Genomic DNA, 26,266 nt, shown 5'->3' with positions numbered 1-26,266 from the left:
ACCACTGTGTACATGAGTGTTGTAGTAAGAATTATTAGATATATAAAGAACTTCATAATCAAGGGACTTTTCTTATCCTCATCTTCTTCTTTAAATTTACTTGCTTATGCAAATGTTGATTGAGGAGGAAATCGCAATGAAAGAGTTTCAACTATCGGCTTTTGTGTTTTTTGGAAAAATTCTCTAATTTTATGGAGATGCAAGAAGCAACAAAAAGTGTCTGTGTCCTCAACTAAAGCTGAATATTATGTGATGGCTACGACAACAATAGAGCTTGTATGGCTAAGAAGTCTTATCAGAGACATAGGAGTAATCATCTCAACTACACCTTCCATAAGTGAACCAAACACATTGAGATGGATTGTCATTATGTGTGTGATAAGTATCTAAGAGAAACTATTGAGTTGTCGTATGTTATATTGGAGTACCAGCTTGCAGATTTCTTCACCAAAGCTCTTCCTACAACTCAGTTTATCTTTTTCCTCAAGAAACTTTTGGTAACATCATCGTAAGTTTGAGAGGGAGTGTTAATATATATATGGGTAAATATATACTTATGTATATATATGCATATATTAATATATATTTATTTATTTTGTTATATACAGTTTTGTAATAGGTAATGTCTTATAGGGCAATTTTGTCTTTTTACATCATGTAATAGGACTGTCCATTAGGAACAGATTTTTTTCTTTTTTAGATTGAGCATGGGCTCTATGGTCTTTTGACCATAGAGTTGTTGGGAGCTCCCATTGTTAAAATATGTATATGTAAATATATATATATACATGTGTATATATAAGTATATATATATATATATATACATATATTTATAATTCAAATACCTGGTAGGGGTATTTATATAATTTTACATGCATTTTTTAGTTTTAAATTTTTCTTTTCATTTTACTTTTCTTTTCCTTTTATTTTTTCTTTCTTTTTTCTTTTCTTTTTATCATTGTAATAGGACCACTAGGGGCCCCACCTTCTAGTCGTTGGGGCTCCCAACGACTAGAAGGGAGACCCTATGTGGTCCCTCCCTCTCCTTTTTCTCCTCTATAAAAAGAGGGCTCTCCCTCTTGCATTGTATGGGTTTTTCACCCACTTCTCTTCCTCAATAATATTTGTTTAGCCATTTTGGCTCTTTACCCCTTAGTGGGGTTACGTATGCACTTTGAGTGCTTGTGTTCTTGGCTCCTCTTCTAAAGTGTGTTTTGCATTGTTGGGCTTCCGCTAGTTTCATTACACCCATGTGGTCTCTCTCTCCTCTAATTTGTGTATAAATGGGGGTGTTGGCCCCCCTTATTCTTAATGCTTTTTAGCTCAAGCATTTGCTCAATAAACATATATTTTTTTATCTTTTGTGTAGCCATTGTTGGCTTTTGTATTATCCCATAAGTGTACTTGTGCATGTGCACCTTGTGTTTGTAATCTTGTATGCCCTTAGAGGCCTTGTGATTTATAAATCCATATATCTCATTACAATCACAACACCACAGTGGTTATGTTTTAGACTCAATGCCCCGTTGTTGACACCTATATCTTCATGTTAGTGGTTTGACCATGGTTGTCAATTGAGGAAGCGGGAGCGGAAAGCGATACGGAAAGCGATACGGGAAGCGAAAGCCAGAAGCAAAGCACTTTCAAAATTTTAGGAAGCGGGAAGCGTGGGACGACTTAAAAGTGAATCAGGAACTGTCTCGAAAGTGACCGGAAGTGACCTAGGAAGCGAGGGGAAGCAAAAAAAATTAAAAAATAAAAATAAAAATACAAAAAAATAGAAAAAAGGGGGGAAGCGAGGGGGAAGCACGCTTCCCCAAAAAAATGACGCTTCCCCCACTTGCCTAGGCATTTCCGGTAACTCTGGGTTTGACATCTCCATCAAGTAATATTACTGAGCTTTTCATTCTTCACCAAGGTTTTACAGCTAACTTCCAAGATAAACCAAGATATTAAAAACAGAGGATGCACATACTAGAAGATCTGGAATTTAATTTTTCAATTTACCAGTAGTCCACCCCATTCACAGATGAAGACCATACAATTAATTCATTTGATGTGGGACAGTACCATCATTATGAAACTGAAGGCCAAATCATAGGCATTCACAATATTATTAAAGAGAGCAGTAATCTCAAAATATAAAAATATGGTTAGTATGATACGAATAGATGAAAAAGAGAAGGAAAGTAGACGTGAAGAGAGAACCTCTGTTCAAAGAGTAAATCTCCTACAAGTTTTGTTACTAAATCCTTATCCAAAATAATCAATTAAATATATGAATTGCACACTAGGTTATGAAGAGCAGAAGCATGTTTCTTGGTTACTCATAATATCCAAATCCTTTCTGCTTGTTCATTTATTAAAAAGTTATTGAAAGGAAGTATTGACAATAAGACATTAACATACAGTTTACTGATTTCATATTAAAAATTGGAGGAAAAAAGACTACATTTTCACCAAAAAATAACAAAGTTTTGATGATCATAGACTAAAAAGATTTGCCGCAAATTTTTTCCCTAGATAACCTTTAGAATGTTCGAAGTGTGATTCTTAACTAAAATCTAAAATTTCAACATATCTAAGATGGCTGGCATAGGCAAGAAAATGGAGATGGATCCTGAAGGAATCTGTTAAAAGATATTTTATTGGCAAAAATGAAGAGGTTTATAAAAAGAAGGTAAGCAATGAGTCATAAAAGACATAGAAAACCTGCAAGAAAACACCTGGCGAGAATTCAGAAGCAACTCCATTCTTCCCTGCTAAATCCACAGTTTCTAGAGCACTTATAACAGCAGGTCGCGTCTGTCAACAAATAACACAACAAATAGAATTGATAAAGAACCTGTTTTGCTACATCACATTATATGAAGTTACTGATGTTGGAAAAAAGTTAGATGGACCTAAGATTATTTGATAACATTGAGCATAACAAGGAATAAAATATCCCAGAAATATAAGTAAAAGGAGCTGTAACAACTAACCTTTCCAGTAGCAATGACTACCTTTACACCCCTAGAAACCGCCTCCCTCAAAGCCTCAGCATTTCTTGGAGTAATTTGGCTTTCGCTGTTAAGCAGTGTTCCTGTAAAAAGCAGAAAATTACAAGCTAATCTCCACAAATAGGACTCATTCCAAGCATATAATATGTAGTCCAAGCTTACCATCCATATCGCAGAAAATATATTTGAACTTGGGCTTATAAAATCGAAGGCTGCCTTCTTTCTTCACATCCTTCACACAATGACCTGCACAGGTTCTCAACTGCAAATTCACTTGGAACTCACTCATTTCTAGCTCAAATAATACCACAAAATGAAGATTGAATTTGACATAGTACAGGAAGAATGGATGGCAATACCATCTGAATTTTCCACCAGGTTGTTTTCATCTGCTATTGCATCATAAGCACTATTGATCAGACCTTTCCCTTTCCAGCCAAGACTCTTCAAAATAACTTCTTCCTCCTTTTCCATTTCAGCTTCAGCTTCATCACTTATCTCGTGATCAAATCCTAGAAGATGCAGCAGACCATGAACCTGCACATGATCTAGCATAGGTTGCTTGAGTACATATATAAGACCACGAACTAGATCAGAAACATAACATGCAGGTAACTCCTACCCATCATTATCCAAATTCCAAAAGAACACTAAGAAGAGTAAAGGAAAAATAGAAAACAATAAACAAAGTGCTTAATAAATTTACATCAACTCAGCTACCACAACTCATATGTACATATATATATATATATATAAATATGGGTTTATGCTTAATACAGTTGATTGTAGGTATAATCTAGATGGAATTTCACAATGCAAGTTTTTTTGACTTGATCTAACTTTGTATATGTGTTCAGCATGCTCGATTTAGTGGGAAACGACCCTTGGATCATTTTTTTTTATGAAAAAACATGTTTTTGAGTCAGGAAAAATCAATGCATTCATAGATGTCAATTTTTGCATCACCGGAAAACACTGTACACAGGTCAGATTCTGGCGATTCAAAAGCCGGTTCCCACTAAAACAAGTAGATCACATCTATGAGATCATTTGGACCCAAAAAAAATGTTTGCTAAGTAGATTGTAGCAAACATTTACCCTATATATATATATATATATATATATATATATGCTTATTTACTTATCATAATTAATCTAAAAATGAATATGTATCAAGTGTGCCACTCATGCCGATATGAAACAAAACTGGATGCAATATTTCATGGACACTGCCAAATCTATGTTGGAATGATCAAACACTATGTGCCTAACCTCAACATTTTCAACCACTTGGGTTTTCCTCTTTTTAAAAATTGCCATTGATTTCCTTTCAATTTTTAACTTATAAGTAGTTGGCTTAGAATTTTTGCCCAAGAATTTGCACTTTAAGATTATATCCATACTTTATTGCTTTCAATTAAGTATTTTGAATCTCTCTCTCTCTCTCTCTCTCTCTCTCTCTCTCTCTCTCTCTCTCTCTCTCTCTCTCTCTCTCTCTCTCTCTATATATATATATATATATATATATATATATATATATATATATGTATCATAGTCACAAATATCGGTATCAGCTATATCTCGGCGAGGCTATTTCTCGCAATATTATAGGTTTGGTGATAAATCTCAGAAATATCTTGGGGCTTAAAAAATAACAAAAATAAGTAAAAAAAACATCATGTTTAGACAAAAAATACATAAATAATAAAAAAAATAAGTAAAAATTGTAAAAGAAAGAAGAAAACATATTTAAAATGTAAAAAATAAATAAAAACAGTAAAACTAATTGATAATATTGCGATATTCTGGTGATAATATCACGATATTATCAAATTGGCGATATTTTCAAAATGTCACGATAATTTACCTATATTATCGTTTGCTGAATTTACAGCGCTAACATCATGATATTTTGAAAATATCGCCATTATCTGTGACTATGATATATATAGTCATGTTCCAGTCTCTAATTTATGAATCTCATGTCATATTAAGCATGTTTGTGTGCCCACAACTAAATAATGTAGTAAGAAGAAAGAGGGGCCAGACTTCAGAATCTCACATGCAGCTATTTAATAGAATAGGTATCACTAGGTGATCCAGAGCACAAACAAAGAAGAAGAAGAAGAGAAGACGTTGAGGCTGGGGCTGCAGCTCCTTGTATTTCACGATTCCCAATAAGGGAAAGTGAGTCTATGGATTCCAATATATAGAAACAATACATGTGTTTGTGTAGGATACAAAGTTTACAAGAAAAGAATTACAAGTCCCAACACAACAAGAAGCAATTAACAAAAGAAACCCAACACAGCAAGGAGTCTCAGCACGATAGGGAAACAGAGGTTCACGTCAGATAAGTTTTCAACCCTGGATATGGATCTAGATCCAGACCTAGATGTGTTATCTCTTAATAGCCTCCCTCAAGTTGTACATGGTGATCAAAATGGACAACTTGGACTTCAAATACCAAAATATTTGCTTTGTCAAACCCTTGGTAAAGAGGTTTGCAATCTGATTTTCTGAACCGATGAATCTGGCTGGAACTTCACCATCTTGAATTTTACTTCAGATAAAGTGCTGATTAATCTCCGTATGCTTGGTCGTTCAATGATAAACATGATTTAATGAGATTTTGATGGCACTCTAATTGTCACAAAATAAAATGAATCTTCGGACTGTTTCGTCCAGTTCATGTAATAGGATTCTAATCCACGTCAACTTCGAGGTTGTTACTGCCATGGATCCATATTCAGCTTTTGTGCTTGATCGAGCTCTAGCTCATTGTTTACAAGTGGACCAACAAAAAAGATTACCTCCAATAAATATACAATAGCGTGAAATTGATCTTTTTCATCTGGATCTCCTACCCAGACAACATAGGCATAGGCCATAACTATAAGATCTTCCCTACAATCTTTCTTCTTATAGAGCGAGCCATCTCCCAAAGTACCCTTTAAATACCTGAGAATTCATTTCACTGCTTCTATATGGGTAGTTCTCGGTTGAAGCATGAACTAAGATAATTGGTTTACTGCATGCACAACATTGAGCCTTGTGAAGGTGAGATATTGCAACATGCCAACAATACTTTTGTATTCAGTGTTTTTTTTCCTTCTTCTCTTTCTCTCTCTCTAGGGGACGATGCTAGAGAGAGAGAGAGAGGTTCTCAACCTCTTTTATACATGAGAGGCCTCTAGAGGGGGTGATGCCCCCTTCTAGAGGTTTAGGTAGAACTCTACCCCTAAACTAACCTCTCACTTTAATTATCTAATATATTTTATTTATTTAGTTTTTTTTTTAAACCATATCCTGCGGAATATTCCACATTAGGGGGGGAGGACGCCCCCTTCTAGAAAGCCAAGTGGGGAGGTAGAACTCTACCTCATCCTTTCTCTTTAAATTCAACTTTTTGTTTTTAAAGTTTTAAATTCATTTTAGTTTTAAAAAGAGTATGGATAAATTATGGATCCGAGTTGGACCCATGATCCAAATTCATATCCAATTCTAATCGGATCTCAACATAGACCGGGTCCTAGTCAATATGGATCATGGACTAGGTCTAGATTCATATTAACATTGGTCCAATAGAGCGGGTCGAGTCTGATCAAAACCAGGAAAGACCCAAAAATAGAGGTTGGTCAATTTAGAAAAATGTATTTTTTAACCAACCGATATCCGATTTCGATAAAACAGATCTCATATGAGATCTACGTTCCGAAACGGATCTAACTATGGTCTTAGATCTATTTCGCTCCTGAATTTTGCGTGAATTTCACTTGATTTTAACCTGAATTTCGCTTGAATTTAAAGTTTAAAAACAAATAAATTTGTAGATTTTTCTTAACATATATAGCTCTTATCAGTGAGCTCTGGACCATGTCCAAACCTAGGTTGACGTCAACTCATATTTAAATATTTTCCACAATTCTATCATATTAAATATAAATATTTAATTTGAAATTATATTTTTAAGCTTAAAAATTATGGAAAATTTATGAGATATTACATAAGCCCTTAGAGGCTCTTGTTTTGTATTTTCACATATTTCATTACAAAAACAAGGTGCCAAGAATAACAGGTTGTTGACAGGGATGGCAGTGGACCAGGGAAAAACGGGGCCCCACCTCGCCCCGTTTAGACCGAGGATGGAGGACATGAAACTGGGATGGAGGCAGGAATAAAGGTTAAAATCAAAACCCATGTGGGGATGGAGGCGGGGATGGACTTACTCTTTCTCCCGCCCCCGCCCCCGCCCCCGCCCCCGCCCCCGCACCAATCCCCATTACTAAAATACCTTTAGGGATGGCAGTGGATCGGGGAGAAACAGGGCCCCACCCCGCCCCGCCTCGTTTGGACTGGGGATGGAGGACATGAAACAGAGATGGAGGCAAGGATGGAGGGCAGAATTTTGAAACAGGGCAGGGGTGGAGACTTTGTCCCCCACCTCCGCCATAGTCCACTGCCATCCCTAGTTGCTGAAATATTTTATGGGACCAAGAGAAGAAGAAAGAAACAAGGAATGACATAAAAACTGGAGCTCAGAAAATTAATTTTAGACCAAGGATATATGACAGCTGTTAAAACAGATTGGGAATATTTTTAATGAGAAAAAAATTAAGAGAAAGAATAAGGAGAAGAAAAGGCTTGTGACAAAAAGGGAATTTAGAGAAAAGAAACTCGAAAAGAGGCAAACAGAAAAAGAAAACCCAAGATCTCTTAAGACGTACCTTAATGGACGTGATCAAACACACTCCAACTCTGATACCATAATAGAATAGGTATCACTAGGTGATCCAGAGCACAAACAAAGAAGAAGAGAAGGTGTTAAGGTTGGGCTGCTGCTCCTTGTATTCCACTATGACCAATAAGGGAATGTGGGTCTATGGATTCCAATATATAGAAACAGTATGTGTTTATGTAGGATTCAAAGTCTACAAGATAAGAATTACAAGTCCCAACACAACAAGAAGAGAATAACAAAAGAAACCCAGAACAGTAAGGAGTCTCAGCATAATAGAGAAACAGAGGTTCACGTCAGATAAGTTTCCATGCCTGGATCTGGATCGAGATCTAGATCTAGATCCAGACCCAGATGTGTTATCTCTTAATATTGTTCCCTAGATAGCAGGAGTCAACAAACAATATGATCGACATTAATTGTTCTGCAACGCACTACATTCCTTGGCTCTCCTTGTTAAATTGTACATATATATATGTATTATATATATATATATATATTTAGATGTAAATATTTTTCTTCCTTTTTGTAGTTTTTCTTCTTTTATTCTAGTTTCATTTGAACTAGAATTGAACTAGTCAACATAATGTTGACTAGTCTTCTAACTGTTGGAGTCCAACGGCTACAAATAGAGCCGTTGGACTAGCTCCAACGACTATATTTGTGAGTCCCTCTTTAGTGCTCTCTCTTGTATCTAAATAGGGGAGATCCCCCTCTCTACCGATATGCTTCTTGCATATTTGAATATCAATAAAGATATTATTTGGTGTGCCCCTTTGTGGGTTTTGTGAGTGAGGCATTTGTGTGGCGCTTTTGTGTGTCCACGTTGGTGATTTGGTGAACTTTGTTGGAAGTCTTCATTTCCTTACATGGTATTAGAGCTTGGTGGTTCTAAGCTTACATGTTGATGTTTGTGGAATCGTGGTTACGCACTTGAAGATTCAAATCAAAGTGTTTGTGTGATCCTTTGATGGTGCTAGATTGGTGTTTCCTCTACTTCAAATCTTTTTGGAGTGATTGTGCTTGCCACTTTTTGTTCTTTCTCTCTACATCTTTTATCTCTCTATATGGATGACAAAGAAATTGTCACCATTATGCCCGTGAAACTTAATGATTCTAACTATGTAACATGGTCTTCAATCGTGAAGCACCATATTTAGGGAAAAGGGTTGTGGGGACTAGTGGATGGATTTGATCCAGAGCCTAAATTAATTCTCACTAAGGTAGAGAACAAGAAGGAACTTTCTCTTACAGAGGGTGAAAAATCTAAAGTTCAAGTTGTTTATGAGAAAAAATAAAAAAAATGAAAGATGAGATATGCCAACATTATGTCTTGGCTCATTAATAGTGTTGATATCAAAAAATGCTCAAGTCTTAGAAAGTTTGAGCATATAAATAAAGTTTGGTAATACCTCAATAAAATGTATTCCCTTAAGGATATTGCTTATGTGTGCAATTTACAAGATAAAATTAGAACTATGACCCAAGGGCAAAGAAGCATTAGAGAATTTTATAGTGAATTATCCGATCTTTAGTAAGAGTTAGCTCTTATTGAGCCAAGATGGCATTGCCTCAAGGATATAGAACTCCGCCAAAAACAAATGGATGTGGAGCACTACTATCAATTTGTGAATTGTCTAAGACTTGATTTGAGTTCACAAAGTTGGCCCTTGTTCATAAAGAGAAAGTCCCTTCTATTGATGACACAATTGAGGAGTTAAGCATGGAAGAAAATAAGCTTAAGAAGTAGACTACTAAGAGTGCTGATGACTCAGTACTAGCCGTATCTAGGCCGAAAAACTATGTTCATACCTACAAACTACCACACTATAAAAAGCAAAGCATGGATGTTTTCAAATATCTAACCATAGATGTAATGTTTTCTTCTGTAATCGTCGTTGGGTGCAGGATCACCGTTCAAGGAAGTTGATAGGGAAAGGCTATAGAGAAGGAGGCTTATACTACATGGATTTTTCGGAAATGATAAGAATACTTTTTGTTGTAGTGTTTAAAAATTAGATTTGAATTTGTGGCATAAAAGGCTTGGCAAAAATTTAGTATTTTTCAAATTTGAAAAAAAATCTAATTCTGAAAACTTTATACTTGTGAATATTGTATTCTTGGCAAAATAAAGAGATTATCATTTCAAGAAAGAACTTTTATTTTCTTTTAGACCGCTTGAGTTAATACATTTGGATGTTTGGGGCCCGGCGCTTGTGATATCTAAAGGTGGATTTGCTTATTATGTAATTTTTGTAGATGATTTTTCTAGGCATACTTGGATCTATTTCCTTAAACATAAATCTGAATTTTCTTACATATTCAAATATTTCACAATTTGGTTAAAAATAAATTTAAAAATGATATTTTTATCTTTCACATTGATTAAGGAGAAGAATTTTTATCAAAAGAATTTAAAGATTACCTAAACTTGAATGGCATCACGCATCAAAAATCTTGTCCTTACACCCCACAATAAAATGGTTTGGCTGAAAAGAAGCATAAGCATATTATAGAAACAACAAGAACCTTGTTTATAGCAAACCAAGTACCAAAAGATTTATGGGCGGAAGCTACATTGACTGTCTTTTTACCTAATCAACAGAATGTCATCATCTTTTTTGCAAAATGTGTCACCAATTGAAAAGCTTTTCAAATTAATCCCTGATTATTCTAGATTGAGAGCTTTTTGGTGTAAATGTTCTGTCTTTACTAACAAAAATGATAAACTCTCTCCCTGTGCTATTCTTTTGTGTTATTTTGGAGTATGCAAGTAACCAAAAAAGGTTATACATGTTTTGATTTTAAAAATAAAAAACTATATGTTTCAAGAAAAGTGTATTTTTTAGAAAAGAAAAGATTCTTTGAATTTGAAACGTCTAAGAAAATAACTAAGTATTTTTTTGTTGGATTTAATTCCAAAATATGATGATTGTGACCACAAACTAAATAATGATGTGGTGAATGAAGAATCTCATGATAATGAGATTAGAGAAGAACAATCCTGTGAGGATCAAAATTGTACACAATATTCTAGGAGTAGTAATTCTAAACATCCATGTGCACTTGAAAGATATTCTAATATTAAAAACCAAACGAAAATACAAACTAGAAGGTCATCTAGAATCTCAAAACCTCCGGAAAAAATTGTGTCTTATGACTCTTTTCACCTAAGTACCAAGCTTACATTGCATTAATATATTCCTATATAGAACCATCAACCTATGCTCAAGCAAAGGAACATTCTAAATGGGTAGAAGCCATGAGAGCAGAGCTAGAAGCCTTAAAAAGAGCTAATACTTGGACTATTCAAGACATTATCCAAGGAAAGAAACTGATAGGTTGTACATGGATGTATAAGGTAAAAACTAAGAGTGGTGGAGCCCATGAAAGATACAAAGTCAGATTAGTTGTCAAGGGATACTCTCAAGAATATGGTATAGATTATAAAGAAACATTTGTCACAGTTGCTAGGATGATCACAGTTAGGACTGTAGTAACTCTAGCCTCTCTTATAAAATGGCCTATGTATCAAATGGACGTTAAAAATGCATTTCTCAATAAAAAAATTGTTGAAAAAGTTTACATGGAAGCACCAACTGGTGTAACTATCCCTAAAGGAAAAACTCTTCATTTGGATAAAGCTTTTTATGGTCTTAAACAAGACCTAAAAGATTGGTATGACAAGTTTAGTCAAGTTGTGCTTGAATTTGGGTTTCAATCTTGTTTGACTGACACAGCACTGTTTGTTAAGATTTCTGATGCAGGTACTATTATTCTTCTCCTCTATGTGGACAAATACCGTTGGGGACAAACATGGAGTTGAAAACATTAAAAAACTCCTCAAAAACATTTTGAAATGACTTATTTGAAATTCTTGATAGAAAAAAAGTGTCCACATTCTTTCACTCATTCAAGTGAAAGAAGTTTTTCTATAAAAAATCACATTTTTTAAAAAACTTTTTTTTAAAACTTTTTTTTTTAAAAAATCCTGAAATGATTGAAAAAGTTATCATTTTTTTTGTGTATTTTTTTATTTTTTTCACTTTCGAACTTACTCTTAGAGCACATTTGAAAGCAAGAAAAACTCTCATGAAAAAAAATTACCGAAAAATAAAATAAAAAATATTATAAAAATGAGAGAAGTTGGGGAAACGAGGTGGTGATGAAACAGCTTTAAAAATATTTTCTTAGAATTGAAGTTGCTTATTCTTCTAGAGGTTACCTATTAACTCAGTCTAAATTTGCTCTAGATATTGTTTTCAAGTCTAGAATCTCTGATGATAAAAAGGTTGACACGCCCTTGGTTGACAATGCCAAGATGAAAATTGATAATGGAGAACCTCTTGAAAATCTGACTTCGTACAAACAGCTTATTTGGGCACTTTCTTATCTATCAATTACGAGACCTGGTATAGTGCACGTAGTTCACATAACTAGCCAATTTCAGCAACATGCTCCCACTTCTGTTCATATGGGAGCAGTCTTTCGTATTAGATAATATCAAGGCTTCTATTTATCAAGGTTTTTCTTATCTACTTCTTTCATATTATATTTAATTGCTTATATTGATATTCATTGTGGAGGTGAACCCAATAACAGACACTCAACCACGGTTTTTTGTGTTTTTTTAAGTGAATCTTTGATTTCGTGGCGATGCAAGAAGCAACAAAAAGTCTCACTCTCGTCAATCGAAGCTGAAAACCGAGCTATGGCTACCACAATGATGAAAGTGGTTTGGCTCAGAAGATTGTTGGCCGATATGGGAGGTCAAGTGAATGGAGCCTCGCGAATATGGTGTGACAACAAGAGTATGATCTACATTGTCAGCAATCATACATTTCATAAACGCACTAAACATATTGCGATGGGTTGTTGCTGCGTACGAGAGGAGTATCTACGTGGGACTATTGATTTGCCGTATATTACATCAGAATATCAGTTAGCAGATTTCTTCACCAAACCTCTCGCTGAGGGAAACTTTTGGTTATTATACCGTAAGTTTAAGGGGGAGTGTTACATTGTATATATATAGAGAGAGAGAGAGAGAGGGATGTGTGTGTATTTATGTGTACATATACATGTATGTATATGTATTATATACGTATATACATGTGTGTATATATATATGTATTATATATGTGTATATATATGTATTATATATGTGTATATATTTTTATTTTAGATGTAAGTATTATTCTTTCTTTTTGTAATTTTTCTTCTTTTATTCTAGTTTGATTTGAACTAGAATTGAACTAGTCAAGTCTTCTAGCCGTTGGAGCTAGTCCAACGGCTACAAATAGAGCCGTTGGCCTAGCTCCAACGACTATTTTTTAGTCCCTCTTTAGTGCTCTCTCTTGTATATAAATAGGGGAGATCCCCCTCTCTACAAATATGCTTCTTGCATATTTGAAAATCAATAAAGATATTATTTGTTATATTGTGAGCCTCTTGTGTGCCCCTTTGTGGGTTTTTTGAGTGAGGCATTTGTGTGGCTCTTTTGTGTGTCCACGTTGGTGATTTGGATTTTGTTGGAGGTCTTCATTTCCTTACACTCCTAACATTGAAAAGAAGTAAAGACCAAAAACATCACCTATAGTAATAATAATAAGCATTCCCAATCATAACCTATATATGCATGCAGTTTTCTATACACAAGTACCAAAATGTCTTCCCAAAAAAGAAAAAGAAAGTATCGAAATGTTCCAGTTGTTGCATTATGCCTCAACAAGTACTTCATAAGAGCATCTGACATATGAGAAATGCTGTCACAAAGACTTGTTGATAGTCTCTCACAGCATTGCCATTTTTTTGATAACCTTTCCAGGTAGCATGGTAAAAGTAACTAAAAATAGCATACCAATTCTAGCACATAACAGGCATATATAAACAGCTTGAGATAATGATTTATCAAGAACCAAAATGGACATGCACAAAGTGAAAGGAAAAAGAGATGAAACCAACCAGTAAGATGCGTATCTCATCAAGAAGTAAATGCCCTCTTTCTTCAGCTTGTCTTGCAGCAGTCTCAACAGAAATGACGACATCACCCAGCATAAGCTGCAGAAGCAATTGTTATATATTAGCTAAGAAACTAAAAAACGTTAGATCATCACTCAACAGCATGCCACTTAAATCACAGCTTCCAACAGAAAAATGAAAAGAAAAAAAAACTTTTTTAGGCATGAGATGTGCTTACAATAGGTAGATTAAATCCTGGAATATGCTGCGACATTGAGAGCACATCAGTAGCATGGTCCACATCTCTCCAGTCTTTATTAAGTTTTTGAATGAAATCATCATTGCAAAGCACTACAGACAGCTCAACCTTTTCAAAGCTGCCAACGTCATCTATAGATTTGTCTCTTGTTTTATAATCTGAATCTTTCAGCCCATCAAATGCTATCTTCATAGCCATTGGAGCATTTAGTCGAAGAATTTCTGCTATGCTCTGCAAAAGTGGATTAATTAAAAATCCTTGATCAGTCAAGGCATAAGAAATTCTATTCCAAGACACAGAATCTATCTTAAATAATTTCAGTGTTCAAATTGAATCCAATCAAAGAATCAAGGGCTATTCTTGAGAAAATGCATGAAACCTGTTGATCCAACTCAGTGTAACAATGAGGACTTTCTTTTCTTTCTTACTCTTGACAGGAACACCAAGACTAGTTGGTTTCTCCTAACCAAGTTCAGAACCTACAGGTTTAGTTTTCATTGCATGTTTTGCAAATCAGACCCAAAAAAAATGCGATCCCTATAGTTTATTTAGTACATCACGTGTTCGATGAGGAATTTAGCAGAAAACTTCCTTGCAATCATCAAACTGCATTAAGAAGTTTCTTTGTTACTTTTTTGCAACTCGAAATCTTGGGCTATCTCAAGCCAAAGCTTGTGTCTTTCACAAACTTCTCCGCATGTGCAACTCTAAAGAATAATCTATTGCACAATCATGTGCCTCGTATGGCCTACTTCCTACCAAATCTATATTTGTTCTTCACTAATTTAGGTTCATTTTAATCAATATGTTGTTACATTTAATGTGTTGAACACTCAAACAGTTAATCATATGAATTGTTCGTTTCAGGAATTTTAGTCATAAATATCAGTGGCATTCAGAATAAATACCATGGTATTATTGTGATACGTTAAAAATAATATTAAAGGTAAATATCAGATCACTTTTCATGATATTTCCATTTTGAAAATTATTTGGTAATATCATGAATTGTGATCATTTCACGAATTTTTCACTTGGCATTTGTTTTTATATTGTAAATCCGATTTTCTGCTCGTCCTTATCTTTTTGTGCTTTATGATAACTTGTAAGCTTTTCAGTATGCTATTGTGGAAAAGGTTTCGTAAAATTTTGATTTTTAAGTCAATGAAATTGGAAAATCAAGAAAATGTTCACATGATTGTCCATATAATTTACTTATATCACGATAAACAAACATAACTTCCTCCAAAAAAAGAACCGATCAACAAGAAAACATAGACACACGAGCCAAACAGAATCATCCATCCAGTACATTATAAGCACAATCCGAGCCCTAGAATGCCCAACCGAAGCCATGAATACAAAACTATCACCAAACTCAAAATCAAATTGTCGAAGGAAACCGAATCCTTCCATAAAAGAATGCTGAAAAACATCGAAAAAGGCGGTGATTTCGATTACCAGAACTTCGGGATCGTCCGGCAACTCTTCCTCGAGGCAGATCCTCACGTCGAGCTCCAACTGCCTCTCCCTGGAAGAGTTCTTCCGGGCGAGCGTGCGTCGCCGTGTCTTGCGGAAGCCGCGCACGGACGCGATCGGCCAGACGAGCGTCCTCGGCCTCGGGAAGGAGTGAGAGTCCCGGCAGGTGAAGAATGGCCGGGAATGAAGGGGCTCCCGCGAGAGGGAGGAGGACGGACCGAATGCGGCAGAGCTCATGCGAGCGAGCGTCCGGAGGTCGCTGCGCGGGAGCCTCGCGGCCAGAGGGAGGGCCCTTGAGATGACGACTCGAGCCATCGAGGTAACCGGAAAACCTCGCGGATAATAGAGAGAGAAAGAGAGAGAGAAGGCTTTTCGTTTTTCTGCTTCGTTGCCTCTCGTTTTCGGGCGGGCACAAAATAAGAGCAACGACTTGATGACCAGGAAAACACCCATATGTCAAGTCTTAAGGTCATAGGTTGCCAGTTTTTTGCAAAACTTTGTGGCTACTCAAATTAACCATAATGTTTGAGGTTATTTTGGAATATTTTGCTTTTTTTTGTTAAACGTGGCAAAGAAACTGCAGAACTTACTTTTAATGTAATCTGGATATTGAAAGTTAAAGTCGTGGAACTTTTAGCTATCTATTGTTCCCTTAACCTAGTGGTGCAAATGGATCGAGCATATGGATCTTGAAATAAGGTCCGATCGCATATTCGGGCCAATTTCTGATTTTACTATTTCGATTCAAATTAGATCAGTGTTCTTTGTCGGATCTAGGTTCGGCTCAATCAGATCGTATCATTTTGCACGTTTTACATATAAAACCCTGACTTTTAGCATTCTTTGTGGGCCCCACTATTACCAGGGGTGTCAATTGGTCATGTTTGACCTGGACCCGACTGGTACAAAACTCTACAGGGTCAGGGTTTGGCAATAAAAGGAGACAAAACTAAATCCGGCTGAAGAGTCTTATTAGTATATGGAGCTGGGTATGGACCAGACTCGGGTCCGACGATTACGGTTCTTGAGTTTTCAATGTAAAAAAATATTATTTTACTGTGTCTGGATCAGTTCATGCAATCCTTATAGAACCTAAGTATGTTTTTTCTTATGGGAGACTCGATGGCCTGGGTCTACGTATGATACCAGCTCCTCAAAGTTAGGTTTGGGTTTTGACTTACTTGGGTTCGAACCATATTCACTAATGACCCAATGACCCATTTAGTAGGCCATTAAGATGTGCATCACCAGGATAATGATAGGGCCCATTACACATTGGATTCTCAGCATGTTTGAGAATCCAATGAGACAGTTAAAGCTGAATAACGGCTACCCAAGAAAGGTTAAATTCTTCAACTCTTGCCTCTGCAATGCAACTAAAGAGGTTTGAGGAACCCCCTGAAGTAGGTCATTAATCAATACTCACTTCTTTTCTCATCTAAACTTACTATCTCACATTTCGATCCAAAAAACTATACGGAGATGGTGATAGGGAAGACGAGGGAGTTTGGGGGCATGGTGGATGAATTTGGGTCGGATTCAACGACAACGGTGGGGATGCCCATGAGAAAGATGCTGACTTTGTTCCCAAAGGAGGATGATTGACGCTCGTTGGTGGTGTTGGTAGCTTGGTTTGTAGTGTAAATTGAGTTCTCTTTTTTTTTGTTTTTTTTTTCCTTTCTCTGAATCAGAGAAGAGGGGGCACTGGATGTTGACGATCGGAGAGGAATTGTATTGGATATTCGATTGAGGGAGTTTGGTACTAACGATTATGGGCAAATTGAGTTGGGTTTTCAATTCAGGGAGTGGGGGATTAGTGAACAAAGGGTGATTGAATTTGGTCTTTTGTTTAGGGAATTGAGTATTGATCGTCAGGGTGAAAGAGAGTCACGGTTTGATTCTGATTCATGATTTTTTTTCTTTCTCTTGTTGTTGTTGTAGTTTGTGAAATATTATATCCCTTTATGGGTGGATTTGAAAGAAATGAAGTTGTTGATTAATTGTTCTTCTCTCTCTATATTGGTTTATAGTCATCTTTCACCGGTAAACTTGTTAGTTTAGCACTAGTCAAGTGTTTCTATCAATTGAAATTCAGTTGGCTTAGAGTTCATTTTTTATCATGAGCTCAAGAGATGGGAGTTGACTGTATGATGCTTTGTTTCTTAACATTGATTGAAACACAACCTCCTTTTATTAGATTAATTCAATAAATGACCTAAGTTTTTGTTTAAAGTTGCTTTTAAGTTTGTGAGGTCTATTGAATGTGGCTTATGTAAACTCTCTTTTTCCCTTAATTTTGTCACTTATGCCATCTCTAGTAGTGTGCTTCTTTCCCCTTTCTTATTTGAAATGGTAAAACATTTTCAAGTTATTTCTCCTTTATTTTTTTTTCTCTTGTTCCTTTTTTCTCCTTTGTCATGCTCATTAAATGTAGAACAAGTAGATAGTCTTTAGTGGAGAAGAGAACTATGAACTTGAATTACTAGAGAATACCCAGCCCATGCCCATTTTTTGCGCATGTGTAATAGATATGCAAATAGAATATGGTGGAAATATGCATGCATTCTATCTGTATGCCGGTAGGCGTGCAACCATGTCCCTAGTAGAGGTTGCAAGTAGAAGGTGATGGTACTTCCATGCTTGGATTTACTCGAGTTATTATTTATAATATATGTTTAGTTTTAGCATTATCTTGGAATGTCTAGTTCATGAGATTGAGATGAAGTTTCAGAGTTTCCACGTGTGCTTGTACTTTCATAGGTGGTTGTTGTTGCCAGTTTCATGAATAGGTGTTTCAATTCTCTTTCTAAAAGCTTGGTTTTCATATATATGTTTGTGAATTATGGCAAACTTATATTTGAAACATGTTGTAGTATTTTGTCCTTGAATATACATTGCCCTTGGATATGAAACATGATGTTTGTGTGGTTGTAGTGTAACGATCACGAACAATTACTTAGATTTGAAATGCCTATGGATGCTAGTTGAGAAGTCATGGGTTAATGAAGCACTATTGAAGTTGGCGGGCTGAGAAGTGGAGCTTTGGTCAACCATTTTGCATGTTTTAAATCTATTTTTTCTTATTGCAAGAGCTAATAGAAGTCGCAGACCAGAAGAAGTTACACATTTTTAATTAGTGACCAAGCACAAATGTTGCATCTGGTATTGACTTCCTCATTTTTTCAGTGAATAGAAAGAGTAGTTGGATAGGGAATACCATTATGATGAAAGTTTGCATATGGATTATTAAATGCATAAAATACATAATTTTAATTTCACTTTTCATTAAAATTCGTGACACTAAAAAACGGTCATAACAATTTTGAATTCAAGTTAGGTCCTCAGTTGTAGCTTAATACACAATTGTATTTTATTACTAAGTTTCACGATTGACACTCGATCGATATCAGGAATCAGCACTATTCATCGGAACATTAGAATTTCGCATCTAATGTCGGGACACTAGAAAAATTAGCATCTACTAATGACACTTTCTTCGTATACCAATAATAACAGTTGTGTCTACACAACACTTCCAGGTAAAGTGGCAGAATCTCTCTAAAACCATGGTCGAGAGGTAAACCACCTAGTTGGATTCAGGGGCACAATCATACACAGAATTTTAGTATCCTCAGGGTTTTCCAAAAAATGGAAGTCCAGAATTTCCACAATATAGAAGAGATATCCAGGAAGAAGCATTAATTACAATGTTTTATTGATTTTATCTTTTTATTTTTCCATTAAAAGAAATATTTATTTCTCCATATTTGTTTTGCAATTCAGCATGCAAAACACAACACCAAAATTCATTTTGCAAATCAACATTCAAAACCCTGCAACCATATTCATTTTTGCAAATCACCATGCAAAACACGAATGTGAGACCTCAACTCGTTATAATATGAAACAATGCAATTAATTCATAAATTCAATAAATATCAAGTTAATTCATGTGATGCATAAAACTAAACATAGAGCAATACTTGTTCGTGGCCCATACAACCTACAACAGTTCACTTTTTACCACTGATGCAACTTATGCAAAAACCACAACGAGTGTGCACATATGACATCATTCATCGTGCTTACAAATGCACATTCATGTAACCACAATGAGAATGTACATGTATAACAATTTCACATATGCATATGATCACATGATTGCAAATTGCATCTTTATTTTCATGATTCATCTCATGCATGATATGCAAACATGCATGTGATCATGCTAGTGCAACCACAATATAAATTTTAGGATTTACACATGTTCACTATGTGCATATGCATGTAAACAACACATTAAATTTAATAAGCATGAGTAATCATCAAACCTTTTTGCCATTTCGGGCAAGCTTAGGGTACAACACATACCCACCGAGTTTAAGCCATATTGCTCGCACACGAGACAACACTGGTAGTCATATGAAAATATTTTAATGCACCTATGCAACCATTTATAACAGTCCAATCACATGAATACTTAATCTGGACATGAACAAATACTCTAATATAAATATTACACATGTATAAATCTAAACATTTGTCATGTGTAAAAATCTAAATTCTTAACATATATAATTCTGACCATAAACATGAACATTTGGCATATTAAATCGAAATATAACCATAAATGTTTAACATCCGAGCATAATCATGAGCACGTAACATATTAAATTTTGAATATAAGCATTAGTGTTTATCAAGCATACACACGCACATGTAAGTCTGAACATACATGAAATTTCGAACATTCATGTAAATCTGAATGTATATGTAAATCTACCTAGTTTCTTTATATAGTTACGAATCTGACCAGTTTTATATTATAATATTTTTTTCTCCTTGTTTTAAATATGCCCATATATGTGAACCTGAACACACCTGACATGTTCAAAATATAGTTGTCTCTAAACTGTCCAGTCTGTACTAAATTATTTTTTTGAGTCTACCCAACCAAACAGTCGGTTGGGCTTGGATATGTAATCAAACGGATCAAAACCAAAATACGTCACTTATAGACTTGCAAGAACACACTTTAATAAAGTATGACACTTGATTGAATAAGCCAAAACACTCACACAAGGGTCAAATATATATGTTGTTGAAAGGAATTCCTCTCTTGAGAGAGATGCAACAATACAAGACCATAGGCCCTTTTTATAATGAATAGGACCACAAGGGAGCAGCCCAAAGTAGCTGTTGGGCTGCTCCCAACGGTCATATTTATGACCGTTGGGAGCAGCTCCAACAACTACTTTGGAGCTGCCCCAAAAATCTAAAAAAATGAAAGGTTAAAAATACAAAAAATAAAGGAAAAACTAAAAGAAAAAAAAAAGGTTGTGAGTCCCTAATGGGTTGATGCCTATTACAATAAAAAGACCAAAATACCATTGATAGGTATTTCGGTTAGCAATGTATGTTTATACTAATATATATATATATATATATATATATATATATATATATATATATATATATATATATATACATCTTAACACCACCCTCAAACTCATGGTGGAACAACCGAGAGTTTGCCAAGTAGGAAGTGAAATCTTGGTGACAGGACCGCTTTGGTGAAGAATCTGCTAATTGATATTTAGACGGAACATAGGGCAAGGTGATGGTCTTATTTAGAAATTATTCATGAACGTAGTGGCAATCCATTTCAATATGTTTTCTCCTCTCATGAAATGTATGATTGCTTGCAATGTATACAACGCTCATGTTGTCACAACATAGCCTTGAAGGTTCTATAATATGAACTATCAAGTCTTCTAGAAGTCTCAACCACACCAACTCAGACGTAGTTGTTGTCATGACATGATACTCAACTTCAGAGGAGGAGAGAGACACCTTCTGCTGCTTTTTGCATCGCCATGAAATTAAAGAATCACCTAAAAAATACAAAAACCAGTGGTTGAGCGTCTATCATTTACATCCCCTCCCCAGTCATAAATAAAATATGTAATGACTTCTAATGAGGAAGCGGATGATAGAAATAATCCACAACTAATAACATTTTTAATATATCTAATAATTCTCATTACAACACTCATATGTACTGTAGTGGGAGCATGCAGAAACTGACTAACAAAATGAATAGTATGAGAAATATCAGGATGAGTAATGGAGAGCTAAGACAAGGCGCCAATCATTTGTCTGTATGGAGCTAAATCCTTCAGAGGTTCTTCATCATCTTTCTTTATTTTTGCATTTATGACCTCTAGAGTATTAATTCATTTGTCATCTGAAAGTCCTGATCGTTCTATGATTTCTGCTGCATACTTAGTCTATGATAAAAAATAACCACGAGGTGAGTAAGTCACTTCTATTCCAATAAAGTAACGCAAAAAACCAATATCTATCATTTCAACATTTTCTTTTATGACATTATTTATTTGATTTACTCCCTGCTTGTCACCTTCCGTGATAATCATGTTATTTATGTAGAGTAGTAATATCATCATTCTTGCATTAGAAGACTTAACAAACAATGCAGTGTTAGTATAACAAGATTTAAAATGAAGTTATGTCATCACACTACTAAATTTATCATACCAAGTTTTTGGAGCTTGTTTCAAACCATACAAGGCTTTGTATAGTTAAAGAATTTTCCTATGTGCTAAACTTAAACCTGGTGGCACTCGTACCACCATAGTACCTCTTCCTGGCCTGTCATCGTTAATGACCTGACTTCTATCGCACCACCGGTGGTGGGCAAGGGCTAAAACCTTATCATATAAGGGCCACTTGCGCCATTGTTTCCCTCAATCCTCCCAAAAATAGCACCACGGGTTGCAGATAACCTTTTGGGACCACAATCGAGCCCATCTCGGTCTTCTTATGGACAAGGCTGGGCCTGGTTTGGTTGTGAACTGAGCTGCCTAACTCGGTCATGTGCCTCCAAGCCGGCTCGGGTTTGAGCCTGATTTGATTTCACCAAGCTAGTTTGGTCAAACCCTGTCAGCCCCTTTTCTTGGCAGGCACAATCAAGCTGAGTTGGGCTAGCATCGAGCCCAACTCGATTCTCCCTTGATCCAAATCATGACTTGGTTCAGTCGTTCCGAGTAGGATTCATGTTCAACCCTGACAATGCAATGATCACCTCTTTTCACAAAAAAATGGTTTATAACATCGTTCTTTTTTTTCGCAGCATGATAAAAATACCTTTGAGTGCACCACATCGGCATAACGAATGAGACACACTTACCAAAGCATAAACCTTTAAATACCTACACTCAGAATCGTTAGTAAGTTCGAACATCTTTGAGGAAGGGAAAAGTTGCATACGAAGACAAATGTCAGAATACTTCTAACTTATATGTATATATATATATATATATATATATATATATATATATGCTTTTAAACTCAAAGATGCAGTTTTATGTATTTTTGTCAATTTAAAATTTATGTCATTTACTTTGTCATCGTGTTGTTACATGCACAGGCTGCAACTTACACAATTTACTTACCCGATGTATCACTACAAGAAAAATGCTAATTAGAGACAAAAATTTGCAATGTTTTTTTTTTCGTCACAAATTTGTGACGGCTTAGCGAGAAAAAGCTATTCGTCGCTAAAATTTCACTTATTTGCAAAATTATCTATGGAAAATATTTCGTCGATAATTCATCGCTAATTAGCAATGGAATTTATTCTGTTTCATGATCCATCGCAACTTAGCAACGGATCAGCGACAAGAATTTTTCATGGCTGGCCCGTCGCAAAGTAGCGATAGACTTTTTTCATCGCTAATCCATCGCTAATTTTCCCATAAATCCCTAATTCGAGTCCCTTTTTGTTTCATCTTTGTCATCCATCACTCATAGCCCACCGCATGTTGCCCTTGGCCTGTCGCCCGCCACCTGCCGACGATTAAGTGATGCAAGTGCATCACATGTTATTTAATTGCTTGGGTGCAACACTTTTCTATTCACACACTCACTTAGTCGTGAATATCTAGGATTGCTATGATGGAGTTTAGAGATCATGCTGAGCATGATTTTAATGTATGAAAATAGAAGTGTTCTTATTTTGGGGTTCGAATTCCATGCTAGGCATGATAGTAGTTAGTGGGATATTGAAGTGTGTTTGCTGCAGGTACATATGTGACATTGTTTTGTATTTCAAATGATTTGAATATATTGCAATGTTTGATGTGTCTCTATCCATGCTTGCATGAATTTATTTTTCATTTGATTATGCCTTTCATGTGAAATTGTATCATGAAAACATGCTTAAAATGAATGTTTTGTTTTACGGAATGTGATTTCATATTTCTAAATATCCTCGTGATGTGTATAAATATGATTTAATGGTATTATACACGAAAATATTAAATTTTCAATGCATGCATAATAGTTCATGAAATTGCATTTTATGTAAGCATGTTTGTAGTATAGAGGGAAAGAAAATTCATGCATTAACTGAAACAAAAAATTTGCTTACAAACAATCACCAAACAAGAATTATTAGATTAATTAAATATTTTTTTCATCATAACATTATTATGATTCTCTTTTAACTGGTGATGATAATATCCGTAACACTATAAGACAAAATGACTGCAAACCATAAATGAATGTACCATAGGATAATTGATAATGAGGTGTCACATGAATATATAAATGGTGTTGACAGTTTTATTGAATTTGCAATGACAAGTGTCAGTACACTGGATCCCACCGATCAGATCAGATTCTCCTGCACGATATGTAAGAACAATTGATTTATAGAACCTCATGGCGTTGGACATCACCTATACAGGAAGAGTTTTATTAGTGGTTATCAAAATTGAACGCTTCATGGTGAAGAATTTTAGAATAATTTTGACGCACAGGTGGATGTGGTGCACGATAATCCATATGTGGATTAATATTTGATATCACAGGACCAAAAATGGGTTTTGTTATGGGACCTAGTGATGTACCAACTGGGGTAGATAAAGAAGCAACAAACAATGCAGCTAGTAGATTTTATGACTTACTTAGAGATATTGATGAGCCACCGTAGAATGATTGCGAGAGTCACACTATCTTGCCTGCAGTTCTTCAACTATTGAATTTGAAGTCGAAGTATAATTTGAGTCAATCATGTTTTGATCGTCTGTACTCTATTATAAAGAGTATGTTGCCCAACGATGAAAAATTGTTAGAAAATCTCTACCGTGCGAAGGTTATGGTCAATGCTCTAGGTATGGGGTATCAAAAGATAGATGCTTGTCCAAATTACTGCACGTTGTATTTCAAAGATCAAGAAAATAGTAAATCATGTTCGTCATGTGGGCATCCTCGGTTCAAGCCAAAGACAAGGGAAAATGGTAGCACGAGGTCAAAAAAAGTGTCATACAAGTCACTTCGCTACTTCCCTCTCACCCCTAGATTGCAACGATTGTATATGTCTTCGAGGACAGCTGAACAAATGGTATGACATGCAAATAAAGTTTGACATGATGAAGACAATATCACACATCCTGTTGACGCGGAAGCTTGGAGGCACTTTCATCGTACTCATCAGAACTTCACAATGGAAGTGAGAAATATTAGGCTTGGTTCATGTACAGATGGATTTAATCCATTTGGAGGTAGATCAACCCCATATTCGTGTTGGCCGGTATTTGTCACCCCATACAACCTTCCTTCAAGCTTGTGTATGAAGTGTCAACATCTTTTCTTGTCTCTATTGATCCCTAGTCCAACTTCTTCGGGTCAAAATCTTGAAGTATATTTAAGGTCATCGATTAATGAACAAAAAATATTGTGGGATGACGGTGTTCTCACGTACGATGCCCACAAAAACAAAACTTTAATATGAAGGTTGATATTCTATGGACAATTAGTGACTTCCCAGCATATGATATATTATCTAGTTGGAGCACACATGGGAGGTTGGCATGTCCGTACTGCATGAAGGATACAAAATCTTTTAGATTGACGCATGGAAGGAAGACGTATTGGTTTGATTGTCACCGTTAATTTCTACCCAATGATCATGCGTTCCGACGATAATGAAATGTGTTCCGAGCAGGCACAATTGAAATAGAAGGTCCACCTGCATGGTTGTTAGGCATAGAGATTTTAAGATGATTGTGATACTTTATATATGGATTGACAGATGCCCGTAGTGCGAGGCCCTTCCTTGGATTTGAGAAGGATCACAATTAAACAAAGAAATCTATATTTTGAGAACTACTATATTGGTCGACCTTATTGATACGACATAATCTGGATGTGATGCATGTGAAAAAAATATGTTTGATATTATGCTCAATACAGTAATGAATGTCAAAGGGAAAATGAAGGATAATCTGAAGGCTCATATGAATTTAAAAGTAATATATAAAAGACCAGAATTAGAACTCTAAGAGTACAATGGCAAATTATTGAAACCAAAAGCAAGGTACGTACTTAGACCAGATCAAGTAAATAAGGTATGCTAGTGGTTGAGACAGTTGAGATTTCTCGATGGATATGTCTCTAACATTGCTCGAGCTGTGAAAATAGACGAGGGCCAATTGTATGGGTTGAAGAGCCATGATTGTCATGTTATCATACAACGGTTGATTCCTCTAGCATTTCATGATTTGTTAGATAAACCTATATGGGGGGTATTAACCGAGTTGAGTCAATTTTTAGAACATTTTGTGCATTGAATTTTGTAGTGGCTGAGGTAAAGAATCTTGAGAATTCTGTCATCACTACTATTTATCAGTTAGAGAAGATATTTCTTTCAGCATTTTTTGATGTTATGGAACATGTGATCATACACTTGCCATATGAACTTAGGGTTGGTGGTCCTGTGCAATATCGGTGGATGTACTCATT

At 35.5% G+C, this 26,266-nt stretch overlaps 1 protein-coding gene across 2 annotated transcripts in view; it reads right to left on the bottom strand.

Moving 5' to 3' along the window:
* LOC149814991 (haloacid dehalogenase-like hydrolase family protein) overlaps positions 1 to 15,846 on the bottom strand; it is a 44,402-nt gene extending 28,556 nt beyond the window's left edge. For both annotated transcript variants that reach the window (XM_089990131.1, XM_089990132.1), the window contains exons 1-7: positions 15,422 to 15,846; positions 13,940 to 14,191; positions 13,705 to 13,800; positions 3,362 to 3,539; positions 3,165 to 3,248; positions 2,985 to 3,085; positions 2,713 to 2,805 (exon numbers count right to left, since the gene is read on the bottom strand). In XM_089990131.1, coding sequence (XP_089846257.1) covers positions 2,713 to 2,805; positions 2,985 to 3,085; positions 3,165 to 3,248; positions 3,362 to 3,539; positions 13,705 to 13,800; positions 13,940 to 14,191; positions 15,422 to 15,754 — 1,137 coding nt within the window. In that variant the 5' untranslated portion in view covers positions 15,755 to 15,846. The remainder of the gene's footprint in view (positions 1 to 2,712; positions 2,806 to 2,984; positions 3,086 to 3,164; positions 3,249 to 3,361; positions 3,540 to 13,704; positions 13,801 to 13,939; positions 14,192 to 15,421) is intronic.
* Positions 15,847 to 26,266: the final 10,420 nt, after the last annotated feature.

This window comes from Nuphar pumila, chromosome 15 (genome assembly GCF_984573655.1).
Source record: "Nuphar pumila chromosome 15, dmNupPumi1.hap1.1, whole genome shotgun sequence".
NCBI classification, from domain to species: Eukaryota; Viridiplantae; Streptophyta; class Magnoliopsida; order Nymphaeales; family Nymphaeaceae; genus Nuphar; species Nuphar pumila.
This window is presented reverse-complemented; position numbering and strand designations above follow the sequence as displayed.